General features: G+C 37.7%; 1 protein-coding gene across 4 annotated transcripts in view; it reads right to left on the bottom strand.

Annotated features, from left to right (window-relative positions):
- The window catches only part of PSME4 (proteasome activator subunit 4), a 96625-nt gene extending 74019 nt beyond the window's left edge, over positions 1 to 22606 (bottom strand). For 3 of the 4 annotated variants that reach the window (XM_081265414.1, XM_081265415.1, XM_081265416.1), the window contains exons 1-3: positions 22123 to 22606; positions 4771 to 4911; positions 4095 to 4211 (exon numbers count right to left, since the gene is read on the bottom strand). In XM_081265414.1, coding sequence (XP_081121540.1) covers positions 4095 to 4211; positions 4771 to 4911; positions 22123 to 22364 — 500 coding nt within the window. In that variant the 5' untranslated portion in view covers positions 22365 to 22606. The remainder of the gene's footprint in view (positions 1 to 4094; positions 4212 to 4770; positions 4912 to 22122) is intronic. The other variant, XM_081265417.1, reaches the window with a different exon arrangement.
- Between the last annotated feature and the right edge of the window lie 5218 nt (positions 22607 to 27824).

Raw genomic sequence — 27824 nt, 5'->3', positions numbered from 1 at the left:
TTTGTTATACTGCTAGTGTCAAGTTCATAGTTACTTATCTCCTTTCCAATTCTGCTTTTTCTATCAGATTAAAAACCCTGATGATTTCTTTCTCCAGTAAGAAGCAGAAATAGATGAGTGAAGAAAAAGGTCTTTTGCCCTTGAGACAGAGAGGAAAAAAAAATGAAACAGAAGGGAGAGAAAAAGAAAAAGAGCCTGGGAGAAGAAAAGAAGGGAAGGGAAAAGGAGAAGAGCAGAGAGAAAGAAGTTAACCTTTGCTCCAAATGCATGGCACACTAAGCAGTCATTTCAGAAAAGACAAACACATAAAAGATACAACTTTTAGATTTGAAAGACAAATAATTAACAAATGAAGCAATCTTTCAGTTAGATTATAAAAATAGTATTCTAAAAATAGTATTCTAAAAATAGTATGAAAACATGCAGTCAGCTGACAAAACTGTTGTAAAATGTGTCAGAATACATCTAAGATGAAAATACTCAAAACAAAAATACCAGTACAAATAAGCATGCCATGTAAGTGGCTCTTTTTAAGCTAAGGGGTTTTGGAAACAAAATGTCTGTAAAGAGTAATTTTATCCAGTTATTGTAAATTTAAAGCACTGCTGTATTAGTGCATGAAATAGAACGTTAAGCAGAAAAGCAAATAAAAAATTATTAGAAATTCAGAGAACAAAGGATTGCTTTGAGGAGTGAGGAAGAAAGTGTCACTGTATGGCTTCCCACTTCTTCAAAGACTACTGGAATCCTCAATTCAAGGCAAGTGTGATAAAGAAAGACCAAGAACCAAAACACTGTGAAAATCTTTCAAACTGAATTTTTATAATTATATACAGATTAATCTGAATAGAAATAAAGGTGTTACTTTCAAAAGAAAACAAAAGTACAACAGTAAAAGGACTAGAGAAAATAATTACAGAGAATCACAGTCTTGCAAAATGTTTTTAAGTACCATATTCTTTTTTTTTTTTTTTTTTTTTTTGTGGAGACAGGTTCTCACTATTTTACCCAGGCTAGCTTGGACTTTGATCCTTCTGTTTCCACCTCCCAAGTCACTGGGATTACAGATGTGCACACATGCTTAGCCTATTTTTAAACTTATACAGAGACAATAAATTTCTAATTTTTTCTTATAGTGCAGCTTCTCACCAAGTCCTCTTAAAAGTAGTTTCAGATTCCCAATAATTTTTTTTTAATTGGGGGGCGGGTACTGTGGATTGAATTCAGGGGCATGCCCATTTTTGTATTTTATTTAGAGTCAGGGTTTCACTGAATTGCTTAGCACCTTGCTTTTGCAAAGGCTAGCTTTGAACTTGAATCCTCCTGTCTCAGCTTCTGAGTTTCTGGGAGATTACCAGTATTCTTTCTGAACCCTTTAAACTTGAACAACTTATCACTTCAAAGAAAAGACTCAAGCAATGATGCTGTACTTCATAACATATACTCTGTATAGTGAAGGTACACAGCCCTATGTGAAATACTTCACACCACTGGAACAATATAGCTCATCTTCCTAGAACATCAATTTTAGTCATAGATATACAGAGAAATGTTTGCTTATAAAAACATTACCTAATAAACCCACTGCAGATATGAACATTTAAGAGAATACATGAAACTTCCAAGAAATATCTCATTCCAGGACCTCTTGAGTTAACACCTTAGGGACATGAAGAGGGTGTTAGTGAAAATGCTAAGAAGCACTGATACAAAGAAAAGACTACTGGATTGGAAATGAGAAGGCCTGGATCTTACAAATTAAAAGTAAGATAAGGCAAAGAGTACTGAACCAGTAATAAGGACTGAAGAATGAGGCAGAAATTTTTGATTATTTGAATTCAAGATAAAAGGTAACAAAAATTAGTTGAGTCCCTAAACCACATGTAGAATGTACTTGGGAGTGTGGGGAAGGGAATGGAGGTGTAGTTCAGTGGTAAAACACTGGGCTAGTATTTTGGATGAGGCCTTAGGTTGTCCCAGGTTCAATTCCCAGTACCATGGTGTGGGGGTAGGGGTGAGGGTTGGGGTCTGTGTTAGAGCATTTGTCTACAAAGCATTTTAGAAAAATATCCAAACATATTCAGATTAAGTAGATGCAAAATATGAATACTATATTGTGTCTTTTTATGTAATGACACAATATGCATGTGCATGATGAGACATAAATGTTTTATAATGAACTACTTTCCTATTATTTCTCTTTTTAGGTTTAATAATAAAAATAATAATATTTGCCACTGAATAGACATAATGAGCATAGGTAGGTTAAAATAATAATAGTAGTGATATTATTATTAGGTGCTGGTGACTAAATCCATGCCCTGGTACATGCTAATAACCACACATCCTATACTGAACTACACTACTACACTCCCAAGGGCTAGGGATGTGGCTCAGTGATTAAGGGACCCTAGATTCAATCTCTAGTACCAAAAAATAAAAGAGAAAAAAATTAATAGACATAAAATGGTACTCTTCAGGTAATGAGTACTTAAGCATATGACAAATAATTCTGGACAGTTTAGATAAAGAAAGGCAATAGCTATTAAAAAAGTGGAGAAAAAAGTCCCTAAAAATAAACCTAATCACATATTTGAGAGCATTTAAATCCAAAAATGTTAAAATTAAGAAAATTATGGGCTATGTCACAACTGAACCCCTGTTAACAAAGAGAAATTACATTAAGCAGTCAAGTCTGAATCACTATTAACCTAAAAGGACAGGTGATTATATTGTACTCTGTACATTCAAAATAAAATACAAAACTTACAAAAAGTAGAAGTCTTAAAGAGTTGGAACATATGTCCCAGAAGCCAATAATCAGTAACAATTCTGAATATTACCAGGAAATGGTATAAACCAAGGTCTGTGCAGTTAGACTGGTCTGCGTTTAGATTCTAAAAACAGTCAACCACTCAAACTGACATTCTTTAACTAGGAGTGTATGTCTTTAGAAATATGAGTGCTCTGGAATATGCAAAGAATCTTCTTGAAGCATCCATTTTACTAGAAGAATTAAAACACATGGAGGCCTTGGCTCAGTGGCAAAACGCCTGCCTCACATACACAAAAGCCCTGGGTTCAATACAACACTCAGTTCCAAAAAAGAAAAGATTCCCCGCCCCCCAAAAAAGACCCAACCAAAAAAAAAAAAAAAAAACAAGAAAGAAATACACACACCCGGATATATAATGAAAAATGCTAAAGCCAGGTATAGTGGTACACCTGCAATCTCAGCAACTCAGGAGGCTGAGGCAGGAGGACCACAAGTTCAAGTCCAGCCTGAGCAAGCTGGCAAAAACCGGTCTCAAAAATAAAAAAGGGTTGGGGGTATGGCTCAGTGATAGAGCCCTCCTGAGTTAAATCGCCAGGAAAGAAAGGAAAGGAAGAGATATTTCTTGAAATCTAATTTGTATCATTAGAAGTAATGCACATTTTACAATCTTTTTTCTTTTGTGGTACTGGGGATAGACCCCAGGGGTGCTCTACCACTCATCTACACCTCCAGTCCTTTCTATTTTTATTTTGTGACAGGGTCTCCCTAAGTTGTAGAGACTAGCTTTAAATTTGCAATCCTCAGGGGCTGGGGATGTGGCTCAAGCGGTAGTGCGCTTGCCTGGCATGTGTGCGGCGCGGGTTCGATCCTCAGCACCACATACAAACAAAGATATTGTGTCCGCCGAAAACTAAAAAATATTAAAATTCTCTCTCTCTCTCTCTCTAAAAAAAAGAAAGAAAAAAAAAAGAGTCTCCAGGTCTACAAAAAAAAAAAAAAAAATTTGCAATCCTCCTTCCTCAGCCTCCAAAGTTGCTGGATTACAGGCCTATCCCACTGCAACAGGCTCTTATTTTCTTTGGTTATTATGTGACACTGGATGTCAGAGGTATCTTGGTGGGAAAGCCTTGAGAGGTGTGCTTTCAGATAATTTCAAGAAAGCAATGAATTTTCTAAGGAGTCAAGTTACATTAAAATGAGCATATTAGAATGTGTATTTGGTTGCTTATTTCAAGAGATCCAATATTCTTCAATCATGATCAATCCCCTCAAGTCAAGTGCCCCCCCCCCCAAGAAGTACTTTATCAGAAATACTTACTTAGGAAACCAATTTAATCCCAGGTGCTCTGTCTTGGAATATAATATTCTTTCTACCATGTCATAAAGTGGTCTCCAAGGTAACTCCAAATCATCTCTTGAAAGAAGTTCCTTTTTCCTAGTCAAAAAGAGAAAAAACGTGTGTGTGTGTCACATACTACATAAAAAGCACAGTTAATCACAGTAGCTTTTGCTTTTCCCCATTCAGACACTCACTGGCAGAACATAATAATAGAACAATACACCAGATTCTTGCTGCTGTTCAAAAAGGACTAGATTAAAAGGGGCATTTAAATTTATGCCACCACTATTACAAACAAATTTCCTATTTTACTACACTATTTATGGGGTACTTAATGTTTGCAACACTGTGCTGAGTGCTCTTGGATTGCCAAAGAACATAATGGCCCCTGTCTTCCAGGAAAATATAACCAATAAGGGGAAATAACTAGGATAAATGAAAGAATCACACAATATAAACTTGAATGTGTGCTATGGAAAAGAATAATTCATGGAGATAAAAATTTTTATTTAAAAGGTTAATTGATACACAAAATTAAATCTATGCTAATGTTTTCTGTGATCTTTTCCCAAAGTGGCTCTCATTTCCTGAAACCTCAAAAAGAAAAACAAACAAAAATTAAACTCTTAGCAGAAATCATAGAAAATGAACTTACTTTAACAAGTTGATCAAGAGACGGGCAAATCCCTGCATCATGCTGATTTCCAGTTTGGGAATTGATACCAGTTCATACAATAACTTAATAAAAAGAACATGATCTTCTTTGCTAAATTTTCTCCCATAAAGTCGAATATATCTGCAAGAAAAGATAAACCAAATAATGATGTTTGTGTTCCTCGTTATATAATCTATATTAGTTAAGATGTATAAGCAATTAAATTGTCTATACAGTGGTGAATGATTAAAGAAAATGTGATATACAATGGATTGTTCAGGTTAAGAAGGAAATTCTGTCATATAACATGGATGAACCCAGAATGAAGTTAAGTCAACCACTTACAAAAGACAAATACTACATTTATATGAGGTACCTAAAGCAATCAAACTCAGAAACAGAAACTAGAACGGAATTTGCCAAGAGGGAAATAGATGTTATTCAACTGGTATAGTGTTTTAGTCATGCAAGATTAAAAAATTTTAGAGACTTGTTTACAAACATAGAGCTAACAATACTGTACCATACACTTAAAAATTGTTAAGAGGGTATATTTATGTTATGTGGGTTTTTTTTTTAACCACAAACACATAAAAGGTGTGGTGACATCTTAATTTCAAGTATCTCTGATTTAAGCATTTTTTCATTCTAATCATTATGCAGCAAAGAATTATTCTGTACTTCAAGAGATTACCAAATAAGTATTTTAACAGCAAAGGGTTTATAATAAACCTGTTCTCATCATTACTTGATGGCCAATTAAAACTATACTGTCTTATTGTTATGATAACTGGTCTTCATAACTGGTCTTCAGTTGTAAGTCCCTGAAACTACTTAAAAACAGCATATTACAACATAATTAAAGGTAAAAAATACAAAAGTACAAATCCAGTTTACTGTACTATTCACTTTGTTTTAGGAATGGATATGATAAACTGGGTGTGGTGGTGTGTGCTTGTAACCCCAGCAACTCGGGCATCTGAGACAGGATGATTCCAAATTCAAGTACAGCCTCAACAACTTTGTGAGACCTTCTCAAAATAAAAAAGGGCTGGGTGATATAGCACAGTGGTAAAGCACACCCAACTTTAATCCCCAGTAACAAAAAAAATAAAAAGATATGCTAGCCCAGTGTGGTAGCATTCTCCTGTAATCCCAACTACTTCTGAGGCTGGGACAGAAAGATCACAAGTTCAAAGCTAGTATAGACAGCTTAATGAAACTCTGTCTCAAAATAAAATAATAAGGACTGGGGATGTAGTTCACTGGTAGAGCACTTGCCTTGCCTAGCATTCAAAAACCCTGGGTTTAAACACCAGTACTGTAAAAAATTAATTAAATTAAAATAAGCAAGAATGGATATGGTCTGCTTAGAATCTTGAAACAATATAGCAAATTACAGAACATACAGTTATGTTTCCAAGCATTAATTCAATTATAATTACTACCAAAAACAATTGAGCATTTTACCTCAAAAACATACATTTTCAAATTTTTAACTTTTAGAGAAACAATGTAAGCAAAAGTACCAAACATAAGCAAATTTAAGAAAAAGGTGTTTCAAAATTCAATGAGTGCTCACAGAATATTTAAGGAGTCAAAAGTTATTAAACTCAAATTTATTTAGAACGAATCACTGTATATTTAAATTCATACCCCTTTGAGGAGGGTTGTTTTACAAATACACACAAGTCAAAAGAAATGAGAACAGGGCTGGGGATGTGGCTCAAGCGGTAGCACGCTCGCCCGGCATGCGTGTGACCCGGATTCAATCCTCAGCACCACATACAAAGATGTTGTGTCTGCCGAAAACTAAAAAATAAATATTAAAATTCTCTCTCTCTCTCTCTCTTTAAAAAAAGAAAAAGAAATGAGAACATTACTATTCCTCACATGATCTTTAGTACTCCCCCAACAGTTAAAAATCAAATTAAAACTATGCCTAATTTTGAAAGGTAGGGCACCTTAGTGCATTTCTATCTTCCAGAAACAACTCAAAATTTCTGGTCCACTCAGAGAAGTCTTTCTTATTTTCTCAAACAATTCTAAATTTTTTCAGCTCTTTTCTGTGGTTTCAGGAATAATCCCATCATCTCACCTTAGTTCCTAAGAGACTGAACATTATATGGGGAAGAACAATGAGACTGCAGATCATTTCGACTTTGCCTATTATTACTATAAAAGTTTCTTAACCACCCTATACTAGTAAAGCATATGGATTAGCAAAGATATTATATTAAAAATCTCAATCCCAGGGTTACCAATGATACTTGAAACTGCTATATAAACACAGTAGTAACTTCCTGAAGCCTCCCAACCTTTGATTTTATTCTAAAATTAGAGCTGAAAGAATCATTCAAAAGCTATTCTTAAAAACTGGCACAGACAGGGCTATGGTTGTGGCTCAGTGGCCAAGCACTTGTGAGGAATGGATTCAATCCTCAGTACCACACAGAAATAAATCAATAAAATAAAGGTATTGTGTCCATCTACCAAAAAAAAAAAAAAAAAAGGTTGTCTTAAATTAAAAAGAAAAAATTGGCACAAACATGAATCAGGAGAGTTCAAAGAAATATTCCCTAATTTAGTAACTACTTCAAATCTTGCCAAGATTCCAGATGCCCCTATAGTTATACTCTCCCCTATAAATACTTTTATGAAAAAATTAGATTAACACTGCTTTATAACTTAGCTACAATATTGCTCTATTGCAATAGACATACACCTTTGTCACACTAGAGACACAAAATTAACATAACCCAAATTTTGATACTATAAAAGAAATTAAGGGTGGGGGGTGTATTCCTTGAAGGACTAGAGCTGCTGAAAAAAGCTAAACATTGGGGAATTCCTCAGAAACCTTTTATTTCCCCTAATTCCTCACCAACCAGCAAGCAGTTCTTTTCTCAAGCATTACTCAAAATACAACCCAAAGACTTTTTTTTTTCTCAAAAGCTCAAAAAAGTACTGACATAAAAGTAAAATAAATAAATGGGTCTTCTTTTTAAGATAAGAAGAAGAGCTGGAGTTGTAGCTCAGTGGTAGAGCGCTTGCCTAGCACATGTGAGGCACTGGGTTCAATTCTCAGCACCACATAGAAATAAGTTTTTAAAAGGTCCATTGAAAACTAAAGAAATATTTTTTAAAAAGATTAACTATGGGCTGGGGATGTGGCTCAAGCGGTAGCGCGCTTGCCTGGCATGTGTGCGGCCTGGGTTCGATCCTCAGCACCACATACCAACAAAGATGTTGTGTCCGCTGAGAACTAAAAAATAAATATTAAAAAAAATTCTCGGGGCTGGGGGTGTGGCTCAAGCGGTAGCGCGCTGGCCTGGCATGTGTGCGGCCTGGGTTCGATCCTCAGCACCACATACAAACAAAGATGTTGTGTCTGCCGAGAACTAAAATAAATAAATATTAAAAAAAAAAAATTCTCTCTCTCCTCTCTCACTCTCTCTTTGAAAAAAAAAAAAAAGATTAACTAGAAACTTATCTAATGCAGGAATTACATGTTAAAACAATAAAGTCTTACTAAAATAAAAACATTTTGAATAAATAGTAATATTAAGGACATTTTAAAATGTCTCTTATAGCCAGGCTGTGGGCCACACCTAATAATCTCAGCTACTCAGGAGGCCAAAGCAGGAGGACTGGAGGTTTGAGATCAGCCTAGGCAACTCAATGAGATCCTGTCTCAAAATAAAATTTAAAAAGCTTGGTGGTGGGCTAGGGTTGTGGCTCAGTGGTAAAGTGTTCATCTAGCACGGATGAGGCACTGAAATCAATCCTAAGCGCCACACAGAAATAAATAAATAAAATAAAGGTATTGTGTCCATCTACAACTAAATAAATAAAATAAATTAAAAAAAAAAAAACTCAGTGGTATAGTACTTGCCTAACATGTGTGAGGCCCTGAGTACCACAAATAAAGTGAAACAAAATAAATTGTCCTTTAATAGCTCATGGCTAGTGCTAAATGACAAGTATTATACAATAAGAAGAGATACCATGACCCATGAATTTTTAGCTGTAGATGGACACAACACCTTTATTTCTTTATCTATCTGTCTGTTTATTTATTTATTTATATGTGGAGCTAAGGATAAAACCCAGTGACTCACACTAGCAAGTACTCTACCACTGAGCCCATGACCCATGAAATTTATAAGCAAGGGGCTAGGGATATAGCTCAGTTAGTAGAGTGCTTGCCTCGCATGCTCAAGGCCCTGGGTTCAGTCCCCAGTACCACCAAAAAAAAAAAAAAAAGAACAAAACCCCAAATATACTCACTTCAACTCACCACTCTTCATACCCAAAGCAAATAAATATACACTTTCCTGTACCTGTATCAGTTCCAGTCTTTTCCTTCTCTTTCCAAGGGTCCACCAAAAAAAAAAAAAAAAAAAGTATATATATATATTAAAGGGAGAGAGCCAAAAGTAGCAGGGAAAAACTAGAGAATAAAAAATAAATTACTTTGATTTTATTCCAGGAACAAGACCCTCATTATTACATATAATACATATAATTACACATAATTATCTCACAGTAAGGGTTTACTCAGTAAGCCCATCTCTCCTCTTTTAGTTAGTTCCATGGAAAACCATCCCTGGGTTCAATCCCTAGTACTAAAAAGGGAAAAAAAGAAAAGAAAAAAACAAGAGCATCCTATGTTTTCATTCAAACTTGCTTTGCAACTCCCAACATTATAATCAACTCTGAATAGGATTCTTTTTTTTTTTTTTGTAGTTATAGATGGACAGCATGCCTTTATTTTATTTATTTTTGTATGCGGTGCTAAGGATTGAACCCAGTACCTCACACATGCTAGGCAAGTGCTCTGCTACTGAGCCCCAGCCTCACCTCCAGCCCCTGGATAGGATATTTATTGATTTCAACACAGTATCCAAGCAATCTGGAACAGCATAGTTCTACATTTTTATTTGCTGAGAATTCAAACTACTCTATGTCAATCCACTGGGAAAGTCATTTAATTTTCTGTGTGTCTGTAAAACCCAGGTTCCTTCATATGGCTATGAAAACAGAGACAACTGATGAATGTATGAAAAATAATAGCTATTACTGGAGTGGGGCTCTGATTACCAGTTTTTCATAAGTTCCCCAGATAGATTAGAACACAACATATGCTTTTTAAAGTCCATGAAAATCATTAAAAATATAATATTAATATAATCCATTTCAATTAATATTTCCTTTTTTCTTTTTCTTTCTTTTTTTTTTTTTTTTTTTTTTTGGTATTGGGGATTGAATCCAAGGACACTTTACCACCGAGCTAAATACATCTCCAGCCTGTTTTATTTTATTATTTTGATATATTTTTTTCTTTTAGTATTTTTTAGTTGTCAATGGACCTTTATTTATTTATATTTGGTGCTGAGGATCAAACCCAGGGCCTCACATGTGCTAGGCAAGCACTCTACCACTGAGTCACAACCCCAGCAGCCCCCACCCTTGTTTTATTTTTGACTTTGAGACAGGGTCTTACCAAGTTGCCCAGACTAGCATCAAACTTGCAATCCTCCAGCCTCAGCCTCTTTGAGTTGCTGGGATTACAACTGTGTACTACCACATCCAACTCAATTCCTATTTCTTTAATTAATTATAAGCCTAAATAATTTTAAGAAGTTTGCTCATTATATAATTATTTTCATGTGAATTATCTGTTCATATCCTTAGAAGCCTATCTATCCTTCAACAAATCCCTCCTTCATAGTCTTCCTCCATTCCCAAACAAAAGCACTATTTCTGTCCTCTTAGCCCCACAATAAGTTATACCAAATAACAATTTTTCATGTTCTACTTCATATTATAGTTTTGTATGCACACATTATGTTGTTTCCTTTGGTGACTGAGAGCTACTTGGTATAAGGGACCATGCTTCTACACCTACTGAACCCACAGCTCTAATCAGAAATGAAACCAAGTGAACATTTGAGACACTTTTTCCAAATGACCAAAAGTGCTACCAGTGTGTTTTGAGGAATATACTGGCTTCTATAATTACAAACAGCTCAACAGGACTAATTTTCAAAAAAAGAATTCAAACCAACAGTAAATATTTGAACACATTAAACCAACTAATTTCAAAAATAGAGATTTCCGGACTGGAGCTGTAGCTCAGTGGCAGAGAGCCTGCCTAGCATGCATGAGGCACTGGGTTCAATCCTTAGCACCGTATAATAATAAAATAAAGGTATGCTGTCCATACAATTACAAAAAAAAAAAAAATTTCCCAAATGCCTAAAACCAACTATTATCTTTTTTTTTCGGGGGGGGGGGGGTGCGGTGGGTTGAACTCAGGGACACTGAACCACATCCCCAGCTCTAATTTATATATTATTTAGAGACTGGGTATCACTGAGTTGTTTAGAGCTTTTTTGCTGAGGCTGGCTTTGAACTCAGGATCCTCCTGCCTCAGACTCCCAAGACACTGGGATTTTAGGCGTGCACCACAGCACCCAGCCCACTATCATCTTTATAATGATGACTCCAAATGGACAAAGAGACCAAAGGTACATATTTCTCTTTATCTCCATCCACCACAGGCTGCACAAAACTCACTGGACTTCCAGCGTATCAAGAGTGTAGAGTTATACTTTGTGACTATTTTAAATTGACCCTATTTCTAGATTAATAAAGTCACTTACAATTAATACATAATAGTAATGTCATTATTCTTTTCCCAGTTGTTTCTCTCTTGAGGAATGGATAAAGGAAATAACTTCTTGAAATGCTTTTCTTGTGTCATTTATGAGCTAGACATGGCATCAGGCAAAGGGAACATAAAAACAAATAACAAATGACCCTAGAGCATATACCTTAGAGAGACAGGTAACTGATTATTTCAATAATGCTTTGAGTACACTCATATCAATTTGCCCATTCATCTCTGTGCCCCCAAATTAAATGGCTTTCTTTGAGTTCCTCCTTACCTAACTAAATCCTACCTGAAGGCTAACTGTGATCCTTCCCCTGGGTGGAATTCCCAGGCTACATAGCCAGAAAACTTTTTTCTGAAAACCAACACAGTAGTTAAGAGCAAGATCTCTGTAGTCATCAAGTAAACTACACATTTTTAAGAAGCCTCTACTAATCATTGAATGCTTATGCACTACCTCCCCTCAATTCATATGTTGAAATACTAATTCCCAACATCAAAGTATTCTGAGACTAGACTCTGGTGAGGTAATCAGTCTTGGGATTAATGTTCAATAAAGAGGAGTCAGAAAAAGCTCCCTTCCCCACTAGGTCAGAACTCATCCATGCTGACACTACAATCTCAAGATTTCAGACCTCCAGGAAGAAATAAAAGTTGTTGAAGATGGGATTACACTCCATGTATGATACTGAGAGTAGCCCAAACAGACTCAAGACACCTTCATTAAGCCTCATTTCTTCAAAGGTAAAATTTGAATAATATATCTATAGTTCATAGGCTTGTTTGTGAGAATTAAATGAAATAATGAATGCAAAGCACTTAGCATAGTGCTGCCACACTAAGACCTCTCAGTATATGGTAGGTGCTATCTATGTCACTCATTCAACATTTCACTAATGCTCTAACCCTCAGGTTACTGATATTTTTAAACTGTTGTACCTGCATTTTCATCTCTTATATCTCAACAAGTACCAGGTGATTACTTTTAATTACAGCACGACACCCATTACATCTGTGGCTTTAAAAAAATTTTTTGGTCACAATCCACAGTAACAAATATAATCTGGTACACACACATACCCATATAAAACTAAAACAAAGGAGATGAACAGTCATCTTTATTATTGCTGAATGAACTCTAATAATCCTAGTCTACTTCACCCAAAACAAGAAGTGGTTAAAATAAAAAATCAAACTTATTTGCCAACTCACTTGGTCATGACTCATTATTTCAAGAATTATGTGCAGATGAAAGATTACACCCCCCCCCCAAAAAGTGAAAAGTTCTTAAGATAATTCTGCCTTTAAATTATGATTTTTTAAAAAATCACCTGTCTAAATCATTTCTGGATCAGTTACATGGTAACTTTTCCCCTGCCTTATATAAAAGAGGCAACTCCATTTGTTCAATGTTTACAGATATTTGATGTTTTATTAATTAGGGTCTCTAGAAGTAATCTACCTCCCTCAGAACACCAACTATCCCAAGTGAACTATTCAGGAATCTGCCAAAATTTCCCAATCCATTTGTCATATTAATACAGTAACAAAGAAAAAACTATAAGTCCAAATATACACACTCACAAGAAAAAGACTGCACTAATAAGATTTCTTGCTCTAAAACCTTCTACTTTATAATCTGCTTAAAAAAGAAAATCACCAGAAAAAGAAACACCCATGTATGTTCTATTCTATATTCCATTTAGACTGCCTGCCATTAGAAAACAGAAGATTATAAAATATTTTTAATAATTCTTAAGCAATCTTCAACTTGTCTGCAATACAGTACTATTTTATACCCATTCCACGCTGTGTTAATAGTGTTAATTTTTTTCTTAGAAAGGAAAAATCTTCATCTTTAATCTCAAATATTTAAGAGCCAGATATTGTAAAAAAAAAAAAAAAAGGCCAAATTAGCATTACTAATACATAATGGTTTACCTATCAAAAAAATTATAACTACAGCTAAATTTTCTAACACTAAATCCTTCACCACAACAACTATTATAGATTTATTTTAAAGTAAAACACTTGCATAATCTATTTTGCTAAATTCCAGTTTTGGATTATAAAACACACTAATCTCTTTCTTGACCAAAACGTTCATTCCCTCCGGTCCTTTGGTTACATATCTTATACATTTCCTTTCTTTTGAGCCCAGTATTAAAATCAATCTCTGAGATTCACTTTCTTCATTTTGAATACAAAATTAACAATTTCTTAGATTTTTGTAATGTTTTAGTTTATAAAGAAAAAAGGTTGGGCTGGGGATGTGGCTCAAATGGTAGTGCGCTCGCTTGTCAAACGCGGGATGCTGGGTTTGATCCTCAGCACCACATAAAAATAAAGATGTTGTGTCCACCGAAAACTTAAAAAAAAAATAAATATTAAAAAATTCTCTCTCTCTCTTAAAAGGTAATTCTAATATTAATGAGTATCTATGAATGCATACCCAACTATTAAATGCTAGGGGTAGAAGGTTGAACAGGTGAAAAAAACTCAATACAGAAAGGAATATGCCTAAACAATACAAAAGCATGAACAAGAGATCAAGAGTGCACTGAAAGGGAATAAATACTCCACATAGGCTGAATATGGAAGTAGTCAACCTCAAGATTCCAAATGCTAAGACTTATGTGTTGCTTTTCACACTTCAGCAGAGGTCTCAACAATCAGATCATCTTCTTGTAATTTCTGCTGCTTCTTTTATTTGTGTGGTGTTGCTTTTATTATCATGTTCTCAGTTTGTTGTTTAGACACTAATTTTACACAAAGGTTAAAGGAAAATATATTTGGATTCTATATTTAAAGGAGGGGAAAGAATCTTACTTAAGAGAAAAGTTTCAAAACTATTTTAGAAGATGCATTACTAATAAATAAGCATCCATAAAAATACTTTATTGTATTTTTTTACATCCCTGGATGCAAATTTTTATTTACTCTTATTAGTAAATAAAAATTTGCATCCACTTAATAAGATGTATTTTAATTACAATGTTATTTTACAACACAACATGAAGCAAAGAACACTTGGGGGGGAGTGTTTAAAGTGACTTTTAAGTTCTCAGATCATCAAATGATAATTTATTATTTTCTAAGTTCCTTTCCTAGTGCCTCAACGCAAAGCATTAAAACACACTGGTCAAGGTTTGAGGATGGGGCTGGGGATGTGGCTCAAGCAGTAGCGCGCTCCCCTGGCATGTGTGCGGCCCGGGTTCGATCCTCAGCACCACCTACAAACAACAAAGATGTTGTGTCTGTCGAAAACTAAAAAGTAAATATTAAAAAAAATTCTCTCCCCCCCCGCAAAAAAAAAAAAAAAAAAATGTTTGAGGATGTGGCTCAGTGGTAGAGTACTTGCCCCGCATGCCCATGCAGGAGGCCCTAGGTTAAATCCTCAGCACTGCAAAAACAAAACAACAACAACAACAACAAAAACCCACTGGTCAGAATGCAAATTTTTAAATACATAATACATTCAGAATTTAAGTCATGCACAGTTATCAGACCTGTAAGCCTGGTGAATGCCTCAGGAGACTAAAGCAGAAGATGACAGATTCAAGCCCCCACCACCTCCAAAAAAAAAAAAAAGCTGAGGCTGGGGATGTGGCTCAAGTGGTAGCGCACTTGCCTGGCATGTGTGCGGCCCGGGTTGAATCCTCAGCACCGCATACAAACAAGGATGTTGTGTCTGCCAAATAATAAAAAATAAAAAAAAATAAAAAAGCCAATTGGGGAAAAGCACACCTGGGTTCAATCACCACCACCACCCCGAAGTGGGGGGTTGGAGGTTGGGGGTAGGGGAAATCCTATTTTCTTCCTCTAAAATTCTTGAGGGGCTACCACTTTGCCTGGTCTATTCTAAACAAAGATAAATGAACACAATGAGTACACTGGAACTTCTTGAGGGCAAAAATTTTTTACTTATATGCACCAAATGCCAAAAACTGTGCCTACCCTCTGTAAGGCACTTAAAAAAAAAAAAAGTTCCTCTACTATGTAATAACCTATGAGTCTCAGTATATTCATTTTCCAAATGGCAATCCCCTCAACAGAGCACTTGCTATCCCAAGATTAAGTCTAAGTCTCCAGTATTAAAGAGTAAAAGAAACTGTATGAAAACGATCATTAACGAGCTGCTGTTTTTTTTTAAACTCCCTACCCATGTGATTCAACTGTAGTAAACCTTAAAGCATTGTAAATGGATGAAAATTTTGTGTTTTTTACCTCTGAATTTTCAAAGAAGCAGAACTTCCTGAAGCCATTCAAAGTTGACAATGAACTGTTTGGTTTTTTTTTTTTCAGTTTTTCAGGTTTTTTAGGGTTTTTTTTAAAGATTTATTTTAGGTATTGATTTTTGTTGTTATTTTAATTCCTTTCCCCTTAAAGACACTGAAAATGTTTACGAATGAAATAATATGCTTCACAACTACGGAGAAAGGTTGGGTGCAGTGGCGCACACTTGTAATCCCAGTGGCTCAGGAGGCTGAGACAGGAGGATTCAAAGCCAGCCTCAGTAACATACAGAGGCCCAAACAACTTAGTGAGACCCTGTCTCAAAATTAAAAAAAAAAATTGGGGGGAGGGGGGCTAAAGATGTGGCTCAGTGGTTAAGCATCCCTGGGTCAATCCCTGGTACCCCCCACCCAAAAAAAAGAACTACAAAGGGGGCATGAAAGGAACAATTTACCATGAGTTGATAACTGTGTAAGATGAGTGATGAGGTTCATTATATTAGTCATTCTCAGTATGTTTGGTATTTTCTATAATAAATGTTTTAAGTTAAAAAATTCTCAAATCAGCAAACTGTTCAAATTACAATCAAACACATATTTACTGGCAAAGGAAGTTCTGCCACAAACAGCCAGGAGGCTAAATCAGTGGACTGTAAGCTACAGGCCAGCCAGGGCAACTAAGTGAGATCTTGTCTCAAAGTAAAAGAAAAAGGTCTGGGGATGGAGCTCAGTAATTGAGTGCCTGCCTAGCATGTGCAAATCCCTGAGTTTAATCCCCAGCACCACAAAAAAAAAAAAAAAAAAAAAATGTGTATGGATGTTTGACAGTGCTATGAAAATTCAAATGTGAACAAGTGTGGGAGACAGAAGTTATATGAGAACTCCACTTTCCCATTCAATTTTGATGTGAACCTAAAACTACTCTAAGAAATAATTTTGGTTTCTATTGAATTGTAATCATTTAGTAACAAAAACGCATCTCATCTACTTTCTCTAACTGGTTCTCTTTTTTTTTTGGGGGGTGGGGGGGTTGAACCCAGGGGCACTTTTACCACTGGGCCACATCCCCAGGCCTTTCAATTTCTCTTTTGAGAGAGGGTCTTGCAAAGTTACTCAGGGTCCTGATAAGTTGCTGAGGTTGGCTTAGAACTTATGATCCTCCTGCCTAGGATTATAAGTGTGCACCACCGTGCCCAAGCTTCTAACTGGTTGATTGATGAAGGTGGTAATTTGTCAAGATTTGAGATTATTTTGCAAACAGAAAGCACTTGTGTTTATGGTGTACTTTTAGTATTTACACATTAGATACTCATTAATTATTAAGTGCTGGACATGGTGGCACAGGCCTGTAATTCCATGATTCAGGAGGCTAAGGCAAGGAGAATGGCAAGTTCAAAGCCAGCCTCAGCAACTTAGTGAGGCCCTAAGCCTGAATTCAATCCTTGGTACCAAAAAAAAAAAAAAAAAAAAAAATTATTAAGTATCTCATGTTAATAGATAATAGAGATTCAGCAGTTAGCATTTCCTGCTTTCTAGATGATCTGAATTCAGATGCTCCTGCAGTCACTTATTACTTTTCACAAGAAAAGGTCAGTATATTTCATAACAATACTTCTACTAAACTTTTTTTTTTAATTGGTATCAGGGATTGAACCCCAGGGTGCTTAACCACTGGGCCACAGTCCCAGCCCTTTTTATTTTTTTAAAAAGAGAGAGAGAGAATGAATTTCAATATTTATTTATTATTTTTTTTTTAGTTCTTGGCGGACACATCATCTTTGCTTGTATGTGGTACTGAGGATCGAACCCGGGCCGCACGCATGCCAGGCGAGCGCGCTACCGCTTGAGCCACATCCCCAGCCCCTTATTTTTTATTTTGAGACAGGATTTTACTAGGTTGATTATAGCCTCAATAAGTTGTTAAGGCTGGCTTCAAAACTGTGATCCTTCTGTCTCAGTCTCCCAATCCCTGAGGTATTACAGGCATGCACCACTGTGCCCAGCTTAAAATTTCTTAAATGCATTATGTGGCTTTGACTAAAATAATCTGTCTGGGAAGACTACATAATGTTACAACAATTAAACTGTCTCTTCAACCTAAAAGGGAGCCACAAATCAGAAAATGAAATGATTCCACACTCATTTAATCATAAAACAATACAGAATATAAACCAGGTGTGGTGGTACTTGCCGCCTATAATCCTAGGGATTCTGGAGGCTGAAGAGGGACCTATTGCCAAGTTTGAGGTCAGTATCAGCAATTTAGCAAGGCCCTAAGTAACTTAGTGAGACCCTATCTCAAGAAGGGCTGGAGATGTGACTCAGTGGTTGAATACCCCTTGGTTCAATCCCCAGTAGCAAAAAAAAAAAAAAAAAAAAAAAACCAGAACTTTTGTCACTACAACAGACAAGGTATTTAAATTTGCTTTGTACCATACAATATTACCTAACTAAAATCAAAATTCTAAAGCACAAAAGCAAGAAATTATCATCGATGGGGTAAGCTTGTAAGGGATTCTATTATCAATGAAGTGTTAAAAAGAAAAACAAGCCATTTTAATCTGCTTGAGGAATCCCATCTCACATTTTAAAATTGTTTTTATAAAATACCCCACTAGTAAATATTAAATTTGAAAACCCACTAGTCATCTCAACTTTGCCTTCAAAAGGAGAACATCTATAAATGTCCCAAGCCCAAAACTGTAGCAGCATTTCAATCAGAAAAAGAGGTCAAATAAGACCAAGATGAGAATCTTGGTGGCAATGCCAGGTTTAGATAAACTGAGGTGTTCCAGACTTCACTGCTTCTTACGTAATGCCCAGAAGGTCAAGAGCAAAAACACATTTCAAGTTCTTTTTTTTTTTTTAGTTGTAATTGGACACAATAGCTGTATTTACTTTTATGTGGTACTAAGGATCCAACCCAGGGCAGGCACATGCTAGGCGAGTGCTCTACTGCTGAGCCACAACCCCAGCCCCTCAAGTTCTTTATTCAACTCCCTTCATTCTCTACTTGGGCCACACAAGTTATCTGAGTCCATAATCTGTCTACACTGCCATTTTCCAAAGACCACTATTTTGGCCTTACTTTCTCCAATTTATTTATTTTCCTTAACCTCTCTAATTTGTTTGTTCCATTCTTAAAACTGCCCTGTTCTATCACAAAATCTCCCTGGAACAGGCAGTTCTAAAACTTTAAATTGTCTGTAAGAGTTTGTATTACATCCCAGGACCAATTTTAAAAATACACAGGCACCAGGCATGGTGGTACAAACCCAGCAACTCAGGACACTGAGGCAGAAAGGAAGACCACAAGTTGGAGGCCAGCCTCAGCAACTAAGTGACATCCTGTCTCAAAATTTAAAAATAAAAATTTAAAAAATATTTTTAATTGTAAATAACACAATACCTTTATTTTATTCTTTTATTTCTATGTGATGCTGAGGCTCAAACCCAGTACCTCACACGTGCCAGGCAAGCACTGTACCACTGAGCTATAATTCCAGCCCCTCAAAATACAGGGCTAGGAATGTAGTTCACTCACTGGTAGAGCACTTGTCTAATATGTGTGAGGCCCTAGGTTTGATCCGTAGTGACACAAAAAAATAAAAATAAAAAAGACACAGAAACCACCTTTGGTCAAAGATGCTAAACAGACATGCAAATCTCAGAACAGATTTAATTTACTAAAAAGAAATAAAAAGTGAAAAGGGGGGCCAAATGTAGATGTCCCAAGCCCAAAAGTGTAGCAGCATTTCAATCAGAATTTGGCTTCAAACACACCTATGATACCCATGATTAGGGTTGTACAGTTCCACTAGGGGATACAGTCCCAGTGCCTGAATGACCTTCATACTCTGGGCTTCTTTAGGAATGTACTTATCTATGTAACTATTTCAAGTACTTTACAAACTGCTCAATCTTTATAGAAAAATACACACCGGCTTATAGGAAACTAAAAAGTATAAAATAATAATAAAATCATAAAACAACAGAATAGGAATGATTCGTAGGGATTATTTAGTCCAACACCCTTATTTCATTCACAAGAACACTGAAATACATGATTAAATAATTGTTCCACAGTCCCAAAGCCAGTGGGAGAAACTAGGCTTTAATTTCATTACTGCTTTCCATTCTTAGGACTTATGATCACTACTCAGCTATCACCACGTTTTGACATTATTTAGGTTTTAACTTATACAACATGATGCTTTAAAAAATATGCACAATACACAGTCATCTTAACATGATTTAGGAGAAAAACACACCCAACATCATAATATGGCCTTCGAGTTCAAATTTTCATAGTGCAGTTCCAAGAATCAGTTTCCAGCATTTAATCACAATTCCAAAATTAGATTCTACCTGACAGCACTTCTTACACTTTATAAGACATTATGGGTTCAGAGGTATTAAGCCATTTAATTACAACCCTGTCCTAAACATCAAGCATTGTCTCCACTGTATTTTTCAGTCCTTCCTAAGTAACTAGTTTTATCTAATGAGCCAAACAGTAACAAAACTATTAGTGCCAGGGCAGAGTGCTGGCCTACAACATGTGAAGCACTGGGTTTGAGCCTCAGCACCACATAAAAATAAACTATTGGTGCCAATGTATCAAATTCATTAAAAATAAAATACTTCAGAAAATATTTTACTGCACCTGTGTAAATTAAATTCTAGGTTCATGCACTCAAACAAAACGTGCCCTCACACATTGGCATATTTATTTTTACTTTATTTTCTTTAATTTTAAGTTGTAGGATGGACAAAATGCCTTTATTTATTTATTTTTACGCGGTACTGAGGATTGAACCCAGTGCCTCAGACATGCCAGGCAAGCACTCCACCACTGATCTACAACTCCAGTCCCATACTAGCATATTTATATATTGTGCACCTAAAAAGAGCTGTTCTAGTCCCTAAAAATGGTATTCTATGGCAAGTCTACACTAAGTGACTTAAATAGGGAATTTCTGGAACTAACAATGTAAATTTTATTTTTACTATGTCTAATTAACACAAACACCTAAGAGGCTTACTTCAAAAAGTGAATTTTAGTCATTTATAAAATATTCTGTTTTGACTAAAAGTTGTTCTTTTCTCTCTGGTGCCTTCCTCTCCCCAGCCCTTTCTCCCTCGGATCCTAACACCACAAACTTCTTTATACTACAGACAAAAGAAGAGCTGTTAACTTCAAAATTTTATGGCCACTCTTTTTGAGGAGGGCAAATTAAGAGTCTTAGTTTTGCCTCTTTTTCAATTAAAAAGGCAATTACTCCCATCAACCGGTCAGAGGTGATGAGAAATTTGTCAGAGGCCTCCTGAAAACTGGCAGATAAGAATCATCCTGTGAGGAATATATTTAATACTATTACATTACAAAACCCTGAGTCATCACCCAGTTCACTCAGCAGATTTGGGTAAACACTGAACAAGTGACTTATGTCCTGTGTGTTCAGCCATCTGTAACCACATGCAATGAACATACAATGCAACAGACTTTACCTGCAGTCAACCAACAAGATACAGCAAAATTCTTTTATAAAAGGCTGACAGTGCAGATGACTATCTAGCAAATAGTCTCCACCCGTTGCCCCAATACCTCTACCCCCTCCCAATTACTATGACACTAATTTACAGTTGGTTTATACAAAACAAGAGTACTCTTCAAACCGACTTGGGTAATCAATGTTCACCTAACGACTCAAAAACTCACATATACCTCATACTAATAACTCCCAGGACATCCTGTCGGCACTCTTCACTGTTTTCCTGCGAATAGTAAACGTCTCGCCAAAGGAAATGTCACAACAGAAGCAACACACTTTCCTTAGATTCTAAGACAACATTCTCAACATAAACGTCTACTCTACAGTCCAAGAATGAGCTGAGGGCTGATTTTATGCCAATCTTTTCAATCAAATCTACAAAACAAACAGAAACCAGAAGTCTCCCTGTGGCTTCCTTCCCATTCACAAAGTTAGTAGAAACTTAACGAAGAGGTGAAGAGGCGGGATCATAGGGGAAGAAAGAACCAGAGGAAACAGGGAGAAGTGGGGAAGTCAAAGTTCCCCAGACAAATCCTCTCTGCCCAGTCTCTCCCTCGCGCTAATCTCCAAGGAGGACCTTTGGGGACCGCTCTTCTCTCTCCTTCTTCCCCAGGGCCCCGCAAGTCTTAAGAAACAACCCGACGAACGCTTGGGGAGTAGCAGTTGGTAAGGACGAAGAGGGCTGCTGAGGACCCGAGAGGTCGCTGGGCAAAGTGGGCAGGGATGAGGCTTCAGTGCTTCACAGGCTTCTGTCACGACCCTGCGAACACTTGCAAGGGGGCAGCGCCAGCCAGGACAGAGTTGCGGGTTAAGCCATTGGGACAGAGAGCCCATCCCCCGTTTACACCCCTCCAGCCGTTGCCTCAGACCCGTGCCCACTTACGTGGAGAGTTTCCTGGTCCAGAAGAGGCCCCCGGGCCAAAGCTCTTGGAGCTGCACGGCCCGGCCCAGGTTGCTTTTTATCTGGGCCAGCTGCAAGTCGGACTCGGCGTCCAGCCGCTCGGCGTAAGGCAGCAGCTTGTTGTACACGATCTCCTTTTGCGGGACGAAGCCCCGCAGGCCCTGCACGGGACGCCCGCCGGGCTCCGGGGGATCCCCGCCTCCCGCCCGCACCACCTGCTCCATGAGCCCAGGGACACCCCCCCACCCCCTCCCACCCTATCCCTCCCCGGCCCCCACCCCTCTCCGGGCTCCGCCTCCTCCGCGTCGTCGTCGCCCCGCGGCCGCCGGCAGCCCGTCGCTCTCGGCCTGACCGCTGGGCCCCCTCCCCTGGCCGGTGTGCTGCTGGGCCCCGCGCGGTCCCCGGTTCGTTGGCGGCGGCAGCGGCCGCTCTGCCCGCCCCGCACCGGCTCCGCTGGTGACGCTGCAGCCGCCAGGCCCAGAGGTTCCGGACGGGCCTCAAGTCACTTCCGGGGCGGGGCGGGGCGGGGCGACGGCGTGTGTGGAGGTGGCAGCGGGAGCGCTGGGAGCCGCGCTTCCTCGCCGTGGGCCGGGCTCGGAGCCCCCACCCGCGGGCTCCACCCGCCTAGCGGGAGGCTGCCCCACCGGAAACACGAGGCCGAATTCCAAGCTATTGTCCTCCCCGGTCTGGGACGGCACGCTCCCCACCGCAGGCTTCGGGCGCCTGTAGTTGCCGTGGCCTCAGGCGAAGTAATTGGCCTTGATCTCCACGTTGAAGCAGGCTGGGTAGCTTCTAGAGGAAAGAGTTTATGGAAAAACCTATGGGCCCCGTATTATTCCACTTTTCCATACAAAATTTTCACTCTGTCCCTTTTAAGTTTCCACCTTTCTAGTATTCACCTGGCAACCTCATTCCAAAGAAATTATTCAACAAATATAAATTGAACTATTTTGTGTGCCAAGGGCTTTCTTAGGTTCTTAAGATGGAAAGTTTAAGGGCACCTGGTTTCTGCCCTTTAGGAACTTAAAGTCAGGGCAGACATAGACTATAGAGGATTACAAGACAATAGTCTTTAGATGGGTATAGAATGCCTCTGGATCAGTAACAGGTTTCCTGGAAGTGATATTTTAGTTAAACTGTGAGGGTTGACTGCAAGTTGGTTAGAAAAACAAGGGAAGAGAATGTATATTTAGGCTGAGAGAACAGCTCTAAGGCTACAAGCGTGTATTCTAGGAATTCAAAGAAATTCAAACCAGCTGACGATTGTATGAAAAGAGGGGAGTGAAGAAACAAGACAGAGAAGGAAATGCTGGAGAATTTAGAGCTTTATCCTGAAGACAAGAAACTTGTGAAAGATGTTAAGAATACAGGTGGCGTGATAAAATTTGCATTTTTGGTTGGTGCGTTGGCACACACCAGAAATCTCAGCAGCTCGGGAGGCTGAGGTAGGAGTATCCCAAATTCAAGACCAGCCTCAGCAGTTTAGCCAGGCCTTAAGCAACTGAGGGAGACCCTGTCTCAAAATTAAAAAATAAAAAGGACTGGGGGTGTAGTTCAGTGGTAAAGCATCCCTGGGTTCAATACCCAGTACAAAATAATAATAATAATAATAATAATAATAATTACATTTTTGAAGAATCACTCTCGTTTCCTTGGAAAATGGTTTGGAACAAACAAGATTGAAAACTGGAGGACCCCTTAAGAAGATGACACAATGAATGATGGCTTGGATGTCAGCTGAAGTTATTTGAGAGCTATTTCAAGCAGAATGGCCTAGGCTTGTTAGTTGATTGAATGTGAAGAGTGAAAGAAAACAAGAAATGATGTGATGTATGATGCTATCTGGCTTGGGAAGTTGGGTAGATCTGAAGTTCTTCATTGAGAGAACACAGCAGAAACAGCTTTGGAGGCAGAGAGCGTAAGGGTGGATAAGTGTCAAGTTGAAAAGCACATCAGGAGGATGATCTAAATTGGGATATGAATCAACATATAGGTGGGTAGGAGGGAAATGAGGAAAGTATGAAAATAATGGACCCTTGATGGACCTCTTGGACAGAGAAAAGTCAGGTATTGTAGCTCAGGACTGTAATTCCAGTGACTCTGGAGGCCGAAGCAGAAAGATTGCAGGTTCAAGGCCAGTCTGGGCAATTTAGAGAGAACCTGTTTCAAGATTTTAAAAAATAAAATAAAAAGGCTGGGTTTGTAACTCTGTGTAATAGCACCCCTAGGCTCAATCCCCATAACCGTAAAGATGGACAGAGAAAAGTGGAAAAGACCATAAGGAAAAATAATCACAAGAAGCAGAAAAGTATGAAGTATTCTAGGTGAATGGCCATTACTAAAACCATTGAGTTTCAAAAGGAGGAAGTGATCCATTCTACCAGAGGTGGCTGGCAGGTCAATTGAAATGAAACCTGAGAAGGCTTTACTGAATAAAGGGTTTATTGATAAAGCAGATAGCGAGTTTCCATGAAATGTAGGAATGGAAATCTGATTACAATGGCAAAGGACAATGAGAAGTGAATAGATTAGAGGCAGCAAATATAGACAAACTTTTTTTTTTAATGGGGTGGGAATAATAAGGGAGAGATAACAAAGTACTGGAATAAAAAGAAGGATTTTCTAAGATGCAGTCTATTTAGATATTTTAAAATATAGGTAAGAAGAAGCCAAAGGGGAGAGCCGTTGAAGGTATGTGGATGAGGATGACAGAGTGGGAGAAAATAGGAGTCATTGGCTTTTAGCAGTAAACCAGACTGTGCTTTCATTGTCACAGGAGGAAAACAGGGAAGGATAGGTGCAAACGCATGAAACTTTTGCAGATTTGGTGCTGAAGTTGAAGAAGTTCCCTGATGGTTTCTTTCTTTCTTTCTTTCTTCATTTTTCCCCTTATGAAAAGAGAATAAGAATTAGGAAGAGATGGGAAGATTTTAAAAGATTGGAGAAAGTTTAGAGTGCTCTCAAAATTCAAAATACTGATTAGAGAAAGATAAAGATTACTTGGCTGTTAAGGAGAGAAGCATGAGTTTACTGTCATCTGTTTGCACATTTAATGATATTTTCCAATAATATTCAACTGCCCAGAATTGTATGACATAAATGTCTGGTATAATAGACATATATGGCTGGTATAATCGAATGACAAAGGAGGAAGAGAATTTTATCTATGTTTATATTAGCTACCATTTAATGAACACTTTTCTAGGCCAGTGCTTTAGCTATATTATCTCATTGAGTTCTCTAAATAAAGATAAGTTATTTGGAAGGGAGTGGTTAAAGTGTAAGTTGGTTGAAGTCTAAGTAAAGAGAGCAGAAGGCTGAAAAAAAGAAAGCTAAGAAATGAAGGGTTTAGGTCCTGAGAAGGTACAAGGACAGTAAGAGAAGTCATTTGAGCAAGGGATCAAAAAGAACAGGAATGTTTGGATTAAGATTTCAAAGGAATTCCAGGTGATGTCAAGCTCCCTAAAGCAAACATCTGAACTGGAAAGGTTAAAAACAATTAAAAATTTAAACATATATGGGCTGGGGTTGTGGCTCAGTGGTAGAGTACTTGCCTAGCACATGTGAGGCACTGGGTTTGATTCTCAGCACCATGTATAAATGAATAAATAAACTAATGGTCCATTGACAACTAAAAAAATATGTATTTTTTTAAGAGAGAGAGAGAGAATTTTTAACATTTTTTTTTTTAGTCTTTGGTGGACACAACACCTTTGTTTGTATGTGGTGCTGAGGATCGAACCCAGGCCACACACATGCCAGGCGAGCGCGCTACCGCTTGAGCCACATCCCCAGCCCAACTAAAAAATATATTTTAAAAAATATATAAAGTGTATGAAATGTCAAGATCATTTTACTGTCATGTGTAACCAATAAAAATAAAAAAATAAAAAAATATTTAAAGTGTACATTAAAGAAAGCATTATTGTAATACATATATCTGATAAAACACTACTGAAATGCCCCCAGGTAGGCTGGGGCTGTAGCTCAGTGGCAGAGTGTCCCTAGCATGTGTGAGGCACTGGATTCGATCCTTAGCAACACATATAAACAAATAAATAAAATAATTTTAGCCAGGCACAGTGTTGCATGCCTGTAATCCCAGCAGCTCTGGAGGCTGAGGCAGGAGGATTGTGTGTTCAAAGCCAGCCTCAGCAAAAGCAAGGTGCTTTTGCTCAGTGAGACCCTGTCTCTAAATATAATACAAATATAATACAAAATAGGTCTGGGGATGTGGCACAGTGGTTGAATGCCCCTGAGTTCAACCACCAGTACTCAAAATAATAATAATTTTAGAAGAAGAAGAAATGCTTTCAGGTGAGAAAGTTGGGAGGTCATAGGTTTCTTTTTATGACTTGGTCTGCTTATCACTGGAGACTAACCCAGTAAGGGTTTTTTATGACTTGGTCTGCTTATCACTGGAGATTAACCCAGTATGGGTTTCCACCTCTCAGTCCAGCTCCAAGCATTTTTAATCTCTTGGGGGTCAAGATACTCTGCCAGAGGATAACAGCCCATTATCTTTTCAGCCAGACTCTGGAGTAGACATTGACTTCTTATCTCACCACTAGAGGCAGCAGACTAAAAATGCCCTTCTTGGAAGACCAGAAAAATGCAGCGGTCCTTCAAAGAAAATATCCTGAAGAGAGAGACTCCTCCTCAAGCTGAAGGAATTAGTAGGAATAATAATCAATGGGACATGTATGCCTTTGATGTACTTACTGGCCCACTTATTAGCAATGAACAAAAATGAGAGCCTGTTAGTGTCTTGTCTTTTCCTGCCTTAGTTTTCTCTATATATGATATACCTGAACTGAGGCTATAATGGCAAATGGATGAATCTCTGTTGCCCGAAGCATAATCTTTAGAAATATTAATGAGTCATTCTATTGTAATCAACTATCCAGACTTCTGCTGAGTTACAGTGGTGTTTGTTTGGTTGTTTTTTTTTTTTTTTTCTTTTTTTTCCTGGTACTGGGGATTGAACCCAGGGACGCTCTATCACTGATCCACATCCCCAGCTATTTTTATTTTTTATTTTGAGAAGATCTTGCTAAGTTGCCCGGGCTGGCCTCCATTTATGATCCTCCTGCCCCAGCTTTCTGAGTCACTTTGATTACAGGCATGCTTCACCACATCTAGCTTTGTTAAACGTTTTGATATTTCACTAAATTGTAGCTAGATATAGGATTTTTTAAATTTTGCAAGGGTTTTGTGGTGTTTTAACCTAAAGATTCAGCTGATTACAATGGCACATGCCTCTTATTCCAGCTACTCAGGAGGCTGAGTCAGGAGGACTCCAGGTTTAAGGCAGTTTAGCAAGAAGCTGTCTCAAAAATTTAAAAAGGCAGATGTGGGGAGTGGGAGTGCGGTATGGGTTTGTTGGTACAGTGCTTATCTAACATGTACAGGGGCCTGGGTTTAGACCCCAGTACCACATACACACAGAGACACCCACAAATTTCATTTCAGTTGTGCAAAATTTTTAGCTATCTTTTCATATTTCTTATACTCGTTCTTTCCTTGTAGATCTTATTAGGCGTATGTTGTACCTTCTGATTCTAATCTCTACGTTACATTTTCCAATCTCATTCTGGATAATTTTATTATATATCATATCTATTTTTCATTCTTGAATTCTTTCTTTCTTTCTTTTCTTTTTTTTTTTAAGAAGAGGAAAAGTT

This window comes from Spermophilus citellus (assembly GCF_964194105.1).
Source record: "Spermophilus citellus genome assembly, chromosome: 13".
Classification (NCBI taxonomy): Eukaryota; Metazoa; Chordata; class Mammalia; order Rodentia; family Sciuridae; genus Spermophilus; species Spermophilus citellus.
The sequence above is the reverse complement of the archived record's forward strand: the minus strand, read 5'-3'. Positions and strand labels throughout refer to the sequence as shown.